The following is a 14362-nucleotide window of genomic DNA, read 5'->3' as shown; positions in this document are numbered from 1 at the left end:
CCCTCGAGGAACTAGGGTTACACAAGTAACCTAAGACGTTCCTCTTCAGGAACTCGAGCTGCGTCAACGACGCTTTGGGGAACGAGATACCAACGGCTCCAGACTTCCGCACCCCTGCCCTGTGTGTCCAAAAGAGGCGCACAGCTAGGGCAAGAGAACGGAAGAGACTGGAGTGGCTCACATGTCCAGGCCAAGGATCTGACTAAGGTCAGAGGCGTGGACCAACCCGCAGCGTTGCAGATGTCCTGAATAGGAACAACTGCGAGAAAGGCCTTGGAGGCCGCCACACTCCTAGTGGAATGAGCCCTGACTCCCATCGGCGAGGGGAGGTCAGAAGACTCATAAGCCATGTGAATGGCATCCACAATCCACCGACTGAGGGTCTGCTTGGAAGCAGGCAGACCCCTCTTAGAAGGACCGTAGCACACTAGCAACTGGTCCGTCCTTCTCCACATGGCAGCTCTGTGGACGTGCTCGCACCTGGTCAGGCTCCCGAAAGGGAGGAGGACTAAGCCTCAGTGCACCACGGAGGAAACATGTAACTAGGGGTTGTGCGCCCACTGTCAATCCAGCAAGAGGGGTGTGGTAAGCAGAAATTGCCGCCACATAGACCTTCAAGGTGGAGTGGGCTAACCCTGCGGAGAGTCGAGCCTGCAGGAACTCCAGCACTGTACCTACTGGGCAGTTAACTGGGTCGAGCTGGCGATCTCCGCACCATGAAGTGAAGAGTCTCCACTTCAGGGCATACAGTTTCCTCGTAGAGGGAGCTCTGGATTGGAGAATGGTCTCAACAACCTCGGTTGAGAGACCAGAGGCTATCAGCTGTGCCCCCTCAGGGGCCACACCCACAGCTTCTATAACTCCAGGCAGGGGTGCACAAGGGTGCCTCCTGCCTGTGAGAGGAGATCCCTCCTGACTGGAATCTCCCAGGGAGAGCCGTCAAGGAGGAAAATCAGGTCCGAGAACCATACTCGGCCCGGCCAGAACGGGGCTACCAATAGCTGCCGGTGTCCGTCCCGGCGCACTCTCTCCAGAACTCCGGGGAGCAGAGCAATCGGGGGAAAGGCATAAAGACGAAGCCTCGGCCACGTCTGTACCACAGCATCCAGCCCCTCGGAGCTGGATGACGTAGAGAGTACCAGAGGGGACATTGCGCTGCCCGAGTAGCGAAGAGGTCCACCTGGGCCTGGCCAAACACTCTCTAGATCTGCTTCCCCACCTCGGTGTGAAGCATTCCCGGATAACAGCCCCTGCCTCGACAGGGTGTCGGCTCCCCATGAGGTACTAACTCAGATGCTCAGAAGGGAGCGGCATGCTCAAGGTGACCCTCTAAGTTGAGGGGAGCAATGCTAGCTCTACCAAGGCAGATCTCTGGAGAGCGGAGCACTTAACTCTCTGCATGAGAGGGAGCTCAAGACACTCAGAAGGGAGCGGCATGCTCAAAGGTGACCCTCAAAGTTGAGGGGAGCAATGCCAGCTCGACCAACCAGGAGAGCTAGGCCTCATAGCCCACACAAGGATCTGGTGTGCCAGCCTGTACAGGGGGCGCGAACCGCAGACCTCCTTGGTGGTTGCTATAAGAGACCACCGATGTGTTGTCGCTTGCGAACTAACACATGGCAACCTCTTAGGTCTAGGAGAAGTACTGAAATACGGCCAGCATCTCGAGCCTGTTGATGTGCCAGGCGAGATGATGACCCCTCCACCGACCGTGGGCAGGGTGGCCACTCATGACCGCTCCCCAACCGGTGAGGGATGCGTCCGTCGCTAGCATACGCGGCGACAAGGAGCTTCCAACACCAGGCCCTGGGACAAGAACCAAGGTTGTCTCCACATGTCCAAGGCACGTAGGCACCGCCGCGTGACCTTGATCATGCGAAGCGGGTTTCCCCTCGGGGAGAACCCCTTGGTCTTGAGTCACCACTGTAGGGGTGTCATGTACAGCAGGCCAAAAGGTATCCCGTTGGACGCAGCTGCCACCAGACCCAGCAGTATCTAAACCGCTTGACAGTGAGTGACTGGCCTTCTTTCACCCTCCTGACTTTCGTGAGGATTGACTCGATCCGAGCAGGAGACATACGTGCCTGCACCGTGGTCAAATCCCCACCACCCCCAGATAAGTGGTTCTCTGTAATGGAGAACGCACACTTTCCTTGGGGTTCAGTCTTAACCCCAACACTTTTAAGTGAGCGAGAACAACACCTCAATGTTGAGCCGCCCTCCGCTCTGATAGAGCAAGAATCAACCAAAGGCCGATGTAATTGAGTATGCGGGCGCCCCGTAGCTAACGTGGCGCCCACACACTCGTAAAAGTGTGGGGTGAGAGTGCTAGGCCGAAGGGAAGTACCCGATATTGGTAAGCTTTTGCCCCCAAAAGCAAACCTCAGGAACTTCCTGTGAGTGGGAAGGACGGAGACATGGAAGTATGCGTCTTTTAGATCTACGTGTCAAACCAGTCCTCGGACTTGATCTGAGATACTTACCTGCTATCAGACCAGTCCTCGGACTTGATCTGAGTACTTACCTGAGCATCTTGAACTTCAGTCTTGCAGACTGAGCGGTTCAATTGATGCAGATCTAAAAAAGGGACGCAAACCTCCATCCTCCTTGGAACTATGAAGTACCGGCTGTAGTACCCGGACTCTCTTCGGAAGGAAGACCCACCTCGATGGTATCTTTCCTTAAGAGAGTATCTACCTCTTGTTCCATTACCAGAGCCTGCTCGGGGCCCACAACGTGGAATTCACCCCATTGAATTGAGGCGGACGAGAATCAAACTGGATTCTGTAGCCTCTCTCTACAGTGCGCAGGACCCATCGAGACACATTTGGCAGTAGTATCCACGCTGCAAAATAGTCTACTAAGGGAACCAGTCTCTCGAGACTGGCCTCTGGTGTAACCCGGAGCGGCTAGTTCGGTGCCCTGAAGCGGAACCCCGGCAGGGAACGGCCGAACTAGCTGCTCCAGAGACCCCCGAAGGGGTGGCGAGCATCTCAGCTCCGCTACGATACCGGGCGGAAGAGACTGAGATATGCGCTCGCTGGAGACCGCTGCGCCCTGAAGCACCATAGGTGGCAGGGTTGGCAGAACGATCTCCTGAGGGCGCTGGGGGGAGTGACGATCGCCGTGCGATCGTCGCTCTACCGCAGCGGGGGCTACCCTCATAAGCCCTGATCCCACTCACATCAGGGCTTCTTGGCCGAAGACGTCTTCGCCTGCTTGGCTGGGAGGTCTTTGACCGCGCACCCTTCTTACCGCCCCAATCCGCTCCTGCGGGGGCACGCTTGCCTATACGAGGAGCCAGCACGCGGCAGGGGCTGCTCTCGCCCAGCAGCCCCATGAGCTAGAGAGCGGCGAGGGAGAAACCGCTGGAACTCCGCCACCTGCCTCCTGAACCAAAAAAGGCCAGGCGGCAAAGTGGGGCGTCCAGAAGGAAGGCCCTGTCACGATTGCTTACCATAAATCCGACAGGGTCCACCAAAGATGCCTCTCCGCCGCCACCAGGGCTGCCATAGATCGCCTTGACGGTCTCCCTGGCGGCGCGGAGAGACAAATCAACGGTTTTGCGGAGCACACAGATGTGCTCCGCATTAATCCCCCGCCCTCATCCAACTCCTTGAGCAGGTCAGCCTGGCATGCCACCATGATGTGCAAACATAAGCCAGACCGACCTGCTGACGCGTACCCTTTGCCTTCAGAGACGACGCAGCGTCAGGGGACAGATAGCTCGCAAGCGTCTGTTCCACCCGCGGCATCGCTCTGTAACCGCGCTCACTCGTCCCCATGACACTACCGAAATAACAGAATGAGGGGACGAAGAGGCGGGCCGAAATATTTTCCCTACAACCTCGACACCTCAGTGTGGAGGTCGGGGAAAAAAAAAAGGGCAGGCTCAGATGTGGAGGTGAGTCTGAAACCGCAGAGAACGCAGTATAACCCTCTCTGCGGTTCGACAAAACACTCCACAGGCTCCTCATATGGGACGACAGAGTGGGTGCAACATGCTCGACGCCTCCCATGTCAACCTCCTCGGAGGAAGACGCGAGAAGCGCCGATGCTGCTGCCCGAGGGGAAGAAACCGCCACGCGTGCTTCCGGACTCGGGGAGCGGTCGCGGGATCCGGCAGGTGCGGATGGAGAAAGAGCTCGCTCGTCTCCGATCCCTCTGCCAGATCCCGTTGCGAACCCCACGAACGCCGTCTCCGCTCCGCCTTAGCGGAAGCGGGTCAGTGCCGCGGGGAACGCTAGTGAAAGAGCCCTCTCCGGAGAAAAGAGCCTTTCGGGAGCGAAGCACACGCAGAGGAAAACCCTCGCAGTGCGGACAATCAGCCCCCTCGAGGGCTGCCTCCGCATGCCTCGCTCCCAAGCAAAGCACACACAGACTGTGTGTATCCTCCGTACACAAACAGCGTTTTGCACGGAGGAACACACAGCCCGTATTGCGCCTCACTCCTCTCCCCACTTCGCTTTGACATGTTTTACAAACAGACAGACAACGGTAAATAGGACTCACCAGTCACAGAGCGCTTCGCTGAATGACAAAAAGCTGATGCCGGTTTCACCGCACGTGCTTTTGTACCAGCTGGTCATTACGTCACCTCGCCCGTGACATCCCTTCCCATTTCTGGACAGATTTGATTGGTATTCAGAGCCGGTTACGCTATTGGCGTTCCCCAAAGCGTCGTTGACGCAGCTCGAGTTCCTGAAGAGGAACTGTTTGAGCAGCCAATCAGACAGCCAGTATGGTTCGCCCCCTAGAGGTTGGTCAGAGGAAATGGATGAGCATGGACACACTCTCTATGTGTCTGACTATACTAATGAGAAGGTACAAAGACAAAATCAGTGTGTTACTGCATGGTTGACGTGAAGTTTTGTCTTACTAAGCTCACAAATGGGGAAACTACTAACATTTTAATGAACAACTGGCTTGTTTATTGTTTTTATTACATGGCCACACTTCCTCATTTCTATGGTTAACAGACTGTATGACCTGTCCTAACCATTGATTCGGTGTATCTAGAGATGATCACAGTGGTTGAAGAGTCGACAAGTCATGGAACTTATTAATTTTTTTTTTTGATGGTTTTATTTATCTGCTTTATTTGATGCATTCAATAAGCTGTGTGGAATATGTGTATGGGAAATTTTCAAATCCAATTTAAGATTCAGTATATGAAATATTTGAACTTTTGTGGCTAGACTACATGCAACCACTCAACAACACGATGTTGTATTTTAATCAAAACTATGCGCGCAAGGTGAGAATTACAAATATTTTTGCACTAAAACGTTAATCGTGAATATATATTTATACGTTTATTTTACCGTGATTGTCAATAGGAGGCCAAATGCTGCAATTGTACTTGACTGTTAGAAATAGTGGAAGAGTGGCTTTAGATATGCTTTTGTGTAGGAAAAAGAATCAGAGTCTGCCTTACAAGGCTTTGTTTTGTATATGTATATAGTGGTTGAGACACACAGACGAGCGAGGCCGACTGTATTACTACAGTGCAGATGGCTCCAGATCTGAGTGGGAGCTTCCTAAAATCGGTCTCAAATCACAGGTGAGACAACAGATTCAGGTGCTTATCAGCATTAAAATATCTAGTCAGCAAATCCCTTTCAATTTGGTTTATTAAAACCTACTAATCCTGGTTTCAGTGCCCTGTGCAGTGCTTAATTGAAAGTGTGTGTCTGTGTGTGCATGTACACGTTTTGAGAGTATTTCAATTTGTTTCCCTGACATACCTCATTACCAGTCCTAATAATCTTGCCTCTTCTTGTTCCACCTATTTTAGTCTAACCACTCAGCTCTTCTACCAGGAGATGCACACAAAACTCGTAGTCTTGACCGGAGACGGCCTGATTCAATTCCTATCAGGACGAGACACAGCGTATATTTACATGAGTCCAATGACAAGGTACATATGCATATGCATATAAAGAGGCATCCTACTATTGCACACGAGGCAATGAAAACATGCATAATGAAACTGCTCAAGTTCAATACAGAAGGCAAGCTTGATGACACAAATAATCAAACACCGTTTTAAGTTGGTTTTATCTTCATTTAGTGGTTAAACTCTTATTTTCAGTATATTTTGAAGATTTATTTCACCCAGTGCTTGAGCTGATAGCTGAAACAGCTGATATTTTAGTTTATCTAACTGCTACTTCTATTTCTTCTACAAGTTCTACTACAAGCTTCTAACTTCTGCTGGTGATATCAGCATATATTTTTATTATTTGTTTAATAATTTAAATACATTTAAAAGGTTGACTATGATTTAAATAATTCATAAGGTTTTGTGTCATCATGAATCGACTTAGGGATTATTTTATTTACAAGCACTGTCAAATGCTGGTCTGGTTGAAATGAACAGTTCTTTTGGTTATAGTGATGTGAATGACTCCCATCCTGATTTGGATGATGATGTTTACATGTGCTTTATGTTTGACTGAAGTTAAAACAGAAATCCGTCAAGGACCGGCGAACCTTACCCCCGCACCGCAAAAGCACCTTCCGCTCTCACCCTTATAGGCCACAAGTCAGTGTTGCCTCACCCCTGTGTCACAGCAACCAATCACGTCGTCTGAGATGATTGCATGCACACTCTCCCCACTGCAACTCATTTCAGTATATACAGTGATTTCTGCACAAATACTGTACTGTGTTTGAACTGCATGAGAAATTGCACACAAATGTATTATTCTTAAAGGAATCGTTCAGTATTAAATTTCAACTGTCATGTACACACACTGATGTTGCTCACAACCTTTTGTCTTCAGTGGATGGTTTTGAGCAGCATGAAGTTGATGACAGAATTTATATTTTTGAATGAACTCTTTAATGATTCGAGAAATGCTTTATACCTGTGTGATTAATCGCATGCTTTGATTAAATGATCAGTTAGTCCTGTCTAGTTTTAGAATGGGTGATTTTTTACTTTAAGACTTACCCTGAAATGGAGGCATGTAGTGTATATAATGCTGTCTGAATTACATATTGGCCGTTATTAATCTGAATTAATAGGCACAGTGATTGACTATTGACAACTGTGGATTACTTTGCTGATTATTACAGGTGTTGATAAAATTGTACACGAGTCATGCGGTTTGTTGTTTTCCTGTGTAGGACAGCAAAACTGGCTCACCTGACTCTGACTCCTCCTGCCCCTCCTCTCCTAAACCCCCAAACTCTGTTAGTATCAGCATCATCCCTCTCTTCTCCTCCTAGTCCTCCTTTATGTTTGTCTTTGTTTCACTCCTCTCTTAATGCTGAGCTATTATGTGTTCTTGTGGTTTGGGATTATAATAAATCAATAAGCCATGAGAACCCAAGCATTAAGGGTTTAAGGGTGTTGGATTTGCTCAATGTGAAGTGGAGTGCTTTAATGGTTATGGGTGGTTAAATCACTGGACTACCTCTAATGGATCCATGCATTTAGATGCCACAGCAATATGACAAAACTGTTTAAAAAGTGATTACATTAGAAATGTAAAAACAAAGTCAGTTTTGTGCATTGATACAGAAGTAAACTGATGTGTGATCACAGGTGTGTGTACATTTGCATGTGGTTTGAATGCAACTCACCCAATCAGATTTTAAAACTATCAATTTTATAAGATTTGATTTACTGGTTGCGTCTGTTGTGCTCCTTCCTTATTAAATACTGAAGAACAGAATGCAACATAGCTCAGTACAACATACTGCAAACAGGCCTAAACCATTACTTTGCTCATGTATGGTAATTTCTCTCTTATGGTGGTTCAGCCTCTGTTGTGAATGGACAAAGTTAGGTTTCTTCTAACTGTTCTGGGTTGATTCTGTGGCCGCTTGCTATTCATCACTCATTGTAGTTTTATTTAGGTTTGTCTTCTTTCTCTCTTCTCACATCTGTTTCTCTGTTCTAGCCGTCAGAGAAATGTGGCACATTAAACATGACTAAAATCACTGAACATGGAAAGAAGGTCCGGTAAGTAAAAGCAAACAGGGAGGGAATGCTCTCATTTATTTGACAGAGCAAACAAATGCTTAACCGTGCTGTGCTGATATTATTGTATGTTTGCCTTTTGTCATGCCCACAGGAAGAACTGGACTTCCTATTGGACAGTTTTGCAGGGTTCTTCATTACTATTTAATAAGGGCCAAGGGGGCGGGACTGGTTGGGTGAGTGACAGTTCAGTGCTGAGAGAAAATCATCAGTATCTTATGTGATATACTCAGTTTTATATGTCTAGTGTGTATGTTTGTGTTCATGCTTTCTCAACAGTTTGGAAGAGACCAGAAGCTGGAGTTTAGTGTGGAACTCAAAGGCGGTTCAGTGGACTGGGCATCTAAAGACAAATCCAGCAAGAAACATGTTCTAGAGGTAAAGAGCTGGTTGGAAACTAGTTCACCTAATTCTCTCTCTATTTGATTTGGTTAAAAGAGAGATGAATGTTGAACTGTTTTTAAGGTCAAGCAGTGGATTTTCCTGTCCTTTTTGCACAGAGCTTGGCTTACGCTGTGGTGAACAGCTTGATGTGTAAACATGGCTAATTGTGTGACAAATATTGCTGTTTGATTTACTATGTTCATGTGTCTAGCTGAAAACTCGACCGGCCATGGAGCTCCTTTTGCAGTCAGATAACGAGAGCCTCATCAATGAGTGGCACAAGGCTTTGACTGAAGCCATACACACATATGTAAGATCAATCTTCTATATGCCTTCACTTGCATTACCTCTTTAATTATTTTGAATTCTTGTATGTGTTTCGTGTTGCAGGCTTGGGAGTCTGATGAGGCCATTGAAGAAGACATGCCAGAATCTCCTGACACTGAGAAACAAGACAAAGAAAAAGAGCCAAGAAACTCCAAGAAGGCCAGAGGTGTGTGTGAAGGATTCTGTTGAACTGTTTTAAAACCTAGGCGGCTTTTTAGTGTATTGCTAAGCTAACAACACAATGCTAAATAAAAATGTATGACAGTCAGCGGTGGGTGATTTATTTATAATACAGCCCACTCGCATCATTCAGCCCAGTACACCTGGAGTTGTGTACAATTCCTTAAATATACTTCTCTTTCCATAATGCTTTAGATATTAAGAAATCCATAAGCATGGATAATGCAGAACAGAAGAAGAAGACCAAGCTGATGAAGCTCCTCACAGGCAGACCCACATTACAGGCCGTCAAAGACAAGGGTTACATTAAAGGTACCACATGTACATATACACACAGAACTGTGTGAACCGTTATTGGTAAAATTCAAAGACTGTTTTATTGTTTGTTTCTCTCTCTGTAGATCAGGTGTTTGGCTCCAGTTTGAGCAGTCTTTGTCAGAGAGAAAGTACCACTGTCCCTCAGTTTGTCTCGATGTGTATTGAGCAGGTGGAGAAGAACGGTACACTTCTGTTCAGCCCATGTCCAGCTGAATATTGACTACATCTAAATCCTAAATTTACTCTTACCCCAGCTTTGAATGTTTATGCTTAATAAAACTTTTAATTACTATTTTCAACCCTTGTCACTAAGTTTACATGCACCTCAAATTCCATGTAAGCATCTTAATATGTGACCCTGGACCACAAAACCTTAAGTCGCTGGGGTATATTTGTAGCAATAGCCAAAAATATGCGTCAAAATGATTGATTTTTCTTTTATACCAAAAATCATTAGGACATACGATCATGTTCCATGAAGATATTTTGTAAATTTCCTACTGTAAATATATCAAAACTTTTTGATTAGTAATATGCATCGCTAAGAACTTAATTTGGACATCTTTAAAGGCGATTTTCTCAATATTTTGAATTTTCTGCACCCTAAGATTCCAGATTTTCAAATAATTGTATCTCGGCCAAATATTGTCCTATCATAACAAACCATACATCAATGTAAAGCTTATTTATTCAGCTTTCAGGAGATGTATAAATCTCCATTGTGGTCCAGAGTCACATTTTGCTGTAAACATGATTGTTGTAGTTGCTTTCTTTTCCACTGTTATTTCCTTGATAATTTAGTGCTGTCATTGATTGTGCAGTATGTTCAGTTATTATTAGTTTCTTTACTACTTTTATTAAAATATTAATTAGGCCTTGAATATTTCTTACCCTCAAAAATGCTAGACAACATCGCCACAAAATGGAAAAGGTTGTGCAGTCAATAATAATAATAATAATAAACATTATTTCCACATTTTTAAAAAAGGTTTGTCATAGTTACCTAAAACAATAACAATTAACATTTTCATTACTTAAAATGAAATAAAAAGTTTATTAATTTTTAATTATTAATTTTCAGCAGTTACCAAGGCAACTTTTCTGTTTTTAGTTTAACTCGAGTTAAAATAACCAAAACCAAATAAACAAACTTATAAATAAAAAATGACTAAAAACACTTGATGTGCATGTAAACCGGATGAGTTGATACTCGCTGCTGTGAATTGCATGCTAACATGCATTCCGGTGTTTTGTAATGCTTGTCTTTTTTTGTCTCCCTCACCTCATCTAGGGTTAGGAGTGGATGGTTTGTACAGAGTCAGTGGGAATTTGGCCATTATACAAAAACTGAGATTTGCTATTAATCACGGTACGTCCTGCTACCTTTTGCACCATACTGATTTATTATACGTAACAGATTACTCATATGTATGATAAAAACAGATGATTATTTTGATCACTTTTATCTACATAAATACAGATGAGAAAGTGGATTTAGGGGACAGTAAATGGGAGGACATTCACGTGACCGCTGGAGCCCTGAAGATGTTTTTCCGTGAGCTGCCAGAACCTCTATTCCCCTATGCTTTCTTCAACAACTTCATCACCGCTATCAGTGAGTGGAGATCAATATTTAACACTGGTTTTTAGAGGGAGATGTTTCTCACTCATATAACACTGTCATGTATGTTTCTGTGTAGAAAAGCCGGATTATAAGCAGAAAGTTCAGGCGGTTAAAGATCTGATGAAGCTACTGCCACGGCCAAACCACGACACCATACAGGCTCTCTTCAGACACTTGAAGAAGTGAGTATAAAAGGAGAGAACAACTTACTGTAGAAGGCACATAAGCATAAATGGAAATGATTAATTCTGATTCGTTTTAGAGGAATTGTATGTCATGTCAACTGCTCTTGTGTGTTCGCAAACACTCTTTTCTCTCTGTAGAGTAATTCAGCATGTCGACGAAAACAGGATGACCACTCAGAGTGTAGCTATCGTGTTCGGCCCGACGCTCCTGCGCCCAGAGGTAGAGACGGCAAATATGGCCGTGCACATGGTCTACCAGAATCAGATCGTCGAGCTCATTCTTATGGAATATGAGACCGTATTTGGCAGGTAGGTCACACGCACAGGAACCCTTTGACCAAACCCAACGGGACAGTTACTGCTGAAGACCGAACAGCCCACTGACTGCCAGTCTGAACACTGAGCATAACGTTTGGTACGTTTACATGAGAGGAACACCCGTATTAGAAAAAGAACAGCATTCTGGGTTCAACATAAAAAGTCAAATCCTTTCTCATCTCTTTATTGGACTAAATTATAGTCATTTTTTTCTTGGCTGGATGTCGTATTATTTTTATATACCAAAATTCATTGGACTATGTCATTTTTGGACCATCTTTGGATTCATCTGGAAGTACTTTCCGTTCACTACAAGTACTACATTTTGCGTCATGTCTTTCCTTGGTAATACTATAATATGGTTTGGAACGACACATCAACTGTTTGACTGACACAATAGACATGGATTTTATTCTGTCCTAACAACTCCTTTTCACGGGAATGGATTGTACCCCTGAGATGACCACTGCTAGGAAACACTGGAGTTATTGTGTAGAATCTGAAGATTCGGATACACAATCTTTTGTTTGAGCCTTGGCTTCAATTTCCTGATTATTGATCCACTATCGAAGGATATACAAACTTCTGAGCTATGAAAATATATGTCAAGTATATTTCAGGCTGTGTGAGTACATCTGTGCCCTTCGGTCCTTAGAGAGACACTGAAATGAAATGTGTGCAGGACACATTTTACCCCATGATGATATTAGACTCACTACCAGATCCCAGTCATGCATTGACAACTCCCACAGCCCATTTAATATACGAGTACAGTATGCTGTAGACAAAATAACGTGAAGATCCTGCATTAGAGAGAGAGGAGAACTTGTGAGTGGATAAAACTCGGATCGCTCTTTCTAAAGATGTCTGATGGACATACTGTGTACAGTGTGATGAGTAAAAAGACCACATGGAGGTTAAGACACCACAATTGTATTAATATAGAGACAGGTTTATTATAATGTTTTAATGAGAATTAATTTAGATATAGTTATTTGGTAAATGGCTGTTGAATGTAATTCGTCAAATGTTCTGCTGAACTGTGCAGAGCTTTGTCTTGATCAAAATAAAATTGACAAGGCAAATTGGTCACCTTATTGAGTGTTGTTACTCCCCTCCACCAGAGGGCAGCAAACATCAATCACACTGGTTTTGTTTTTAATGCGTTGCTCTTAATCTTCTCACATATAATTTAACTACTGGTATACAAACAAACTCTTATGTATTTTATATGATGTGGAATTAATCAAAGCACAGCCACTTTATAAAGGAATGCTCAGACTTATAGGCTTTTCCTGTAAATGCTGTTTTGTTTTGCTTTTTTTAGGCACTCATCTAAATTATCGGACCTGGAATATTCCTTTAATGCTATTGATGCAGTATGACGGTTTATATTTTTTTATAGATATCTAGAATTGGTCTGATTTTTAGATACAAAAGCTCACAAACAGTGGATGCTATGTCGCTTAACAGTGCTAAACACGTACTCTGTTTGCTTTTTAAGGGTTATATATTAGAAGGTTTACTTGAATTTTTTTAGGTCAAACTTTTAAATGAAACCCTAAACATCTTGGATACACACTGTCGTGTGGACATAATTAAATATTAGCACGCTTTCACTAAATTTGTTAAAGAATAAGTCATTTCGAAATGACCTGGTGCTTCACTTCATTTTATTTTATGGGGCATCAAAAAAGGAAGCAAAGGAAGAAAAAAATCCTACAAACAGATTTATCACCTGATGGAAAATGTGACATTTACACACAATGCAAAGTTGGCACAAATAAAAACAAACAGACAAAATGGGTTGACTACTTTTGGTTCCAAAATGGCAATTTCAACACCAGTACAACAACATGAATCCATGCTCTTCATCACAGGTTTAAGGGTCATTTACTATTAATTACTGTGAAGCTGTTGAGGGTCAGGGTTCAAGAAAAACTGAAGCAATGGGTGCAAATATCTGCCTGACTGACTTTTTGTTAAAAAATAAGTTGAAATGATAAAACTAATACTGTTAAGTTCGGCTTTATATACTGTATATCAGGGTTTGACCTCCTTCGTGGCACTGAGATTAATTCTAAAATACATTGTGTTAAACTACAGTGTTGTGTATTACACACGCAATAAATAAAGCAATACAAAAATAAGACGTATATAAAAAGGTTCTACAAATGAAACATTTGTCAATGACAATAATACTGATGGTATTACACAATATACACATGCATAAACACAAAAAAAGAATAAACATTTTGAAATACATTGAAATTAATAATACTGTAAGGTCTGCTCAGACACAATCAACTAAAACATTTTTAATCCTATGCGTCTCTTCCAAAGTGCTGCTTTCTTTGTGCACTTCACAGTCATATTACATTTGCCTTCTGTATGACTTCGGGATGCTAGATTTAGTTTCATCTATAGGGCCGTGCACATTGGAAATCTTAATAACAGAGAGAACATTTGTTGATGATTATGGGTTGTGCTCTCCTATACAGTCCTATGGTTCATACATTTCCTTCAAGTGTATTTCTTTCATCATCATTCATCAAATAATCCTTCACCTGCTTCTAATTGGTTTGTATTCATTACTTGGTTTGGCTATTTGTTTTAGGTTATTATATGATTCTACATATGTAGGGCTACATATGTTGTATTATCTTTTTTCTCGCAATACAAAAGTGGGCTAAGAGAGAAAAAAATAACTTTTCTAAACAATGAAAACCAGCATGAGTTATAACAGCTTGATAGCGTGCCATTTGATTACAAATGAGGGCAGTGTTACTTTCGGTAAATTTGTCAAATCTGTTGGGTTAGGTCCTTGAGCAGTGTGGACATTTTATGTAACTTTAGTTGGCTGAAGTCTAGATTGTCCGGTGTGACTGGAGCACTGTATTAATGTTTGTGAATGGCACTTACAGCTTGGCGGTCTTGCATAAGGCTGTGGGTGTGCAGTTCCTTAGAGCATCTCCTACGAACACAGACTGACACATTACAACATAAAGCCACGCAAAGATGAATGAAACAACA

At 43.7% G+C, this 14362-nt stretch overlaps 1 protein-coding gene across 8 annotated transcripts in view; it reads left to right on the top strand.

Moving 5' to 3' along the window:
- Window positions 1-13013, top strand: part of LOC306846653 (rho GTPase-activating protein 12-like) — a 35820-nt gene extending 22807 nt beyond the window's left edge. For 2 of the 8 annotated variants that reach the window (XM_079380172.1, XM_079380173.1), the window contains 15 exons: window positions 4699-4824; window positions 5465-5563; window positions 5798-5920; window positions 7135-7200; window positions 7914-7975; window positions 8088-8169; window positions 8273-8371; window positions 8589-8687; window positions 8768-8870; window positions 9080-9196; window positions 9286-9384; window positions 10494-10571; window positions 10683-10817; window positions 10903-11008; window positions 11150-13013. In XM_079380172.1, coding sequence (XP_079236298.1) covers window positions 4699-4824; window positions 5465-5563; window positions 5798-5920; window positions 7135-7200; window positions 7914-7975; window positions 8088-8169; window positions 8273-8371; window positions 8589-8687; window positions 8768-8870; window positions 9080-9196; window positions 9286-9384; window positions 10494-10571; window positions 10683-10817; window positions 10903-11008; window positions 11150-11324 — 1569 coding nt within the window. In that variant the 3' untranslated portion in view covers window positions 11325-13013. The remainder of the gene's footprint in view (window positions 1-4698; window positions 4825-5464; window positions 5564-5797; window positions 5921-7134; window positions 7201-7913; window positions 7976-8087; window positions 8170-8272; window positions 8372-8588; window positions 8688-8767; window positions 8871-9079; window positions 9197-9285; window positions 9385-10493; window positions 10572-10682; window positions 10818-10902; window positions 11009-11149) is intronic. The other 6 variants (XM_079380174.1, XM_079380175.1, XM_079380177.1 and 3 more) reach the window with 4 other exon arrangements.
- The last annotated feature ends 1349 nt before the right edge of the window (window positions 13014-14362 follow it).

This window comes from Barbus barbus (assembly GCF_936440315.1).
Source record: "Barbus barbus genome assembly, chromosome: 26".
Lineage (NCBI taxonomy): Eukaryota > Metazoa > Chordata > Actinopteri > Cypriniformes > Cyprinidae > Barbus > Barbus barbus.
This window is presented reverse-complemented; position numbering and strand designations above follow the sequence as displayed.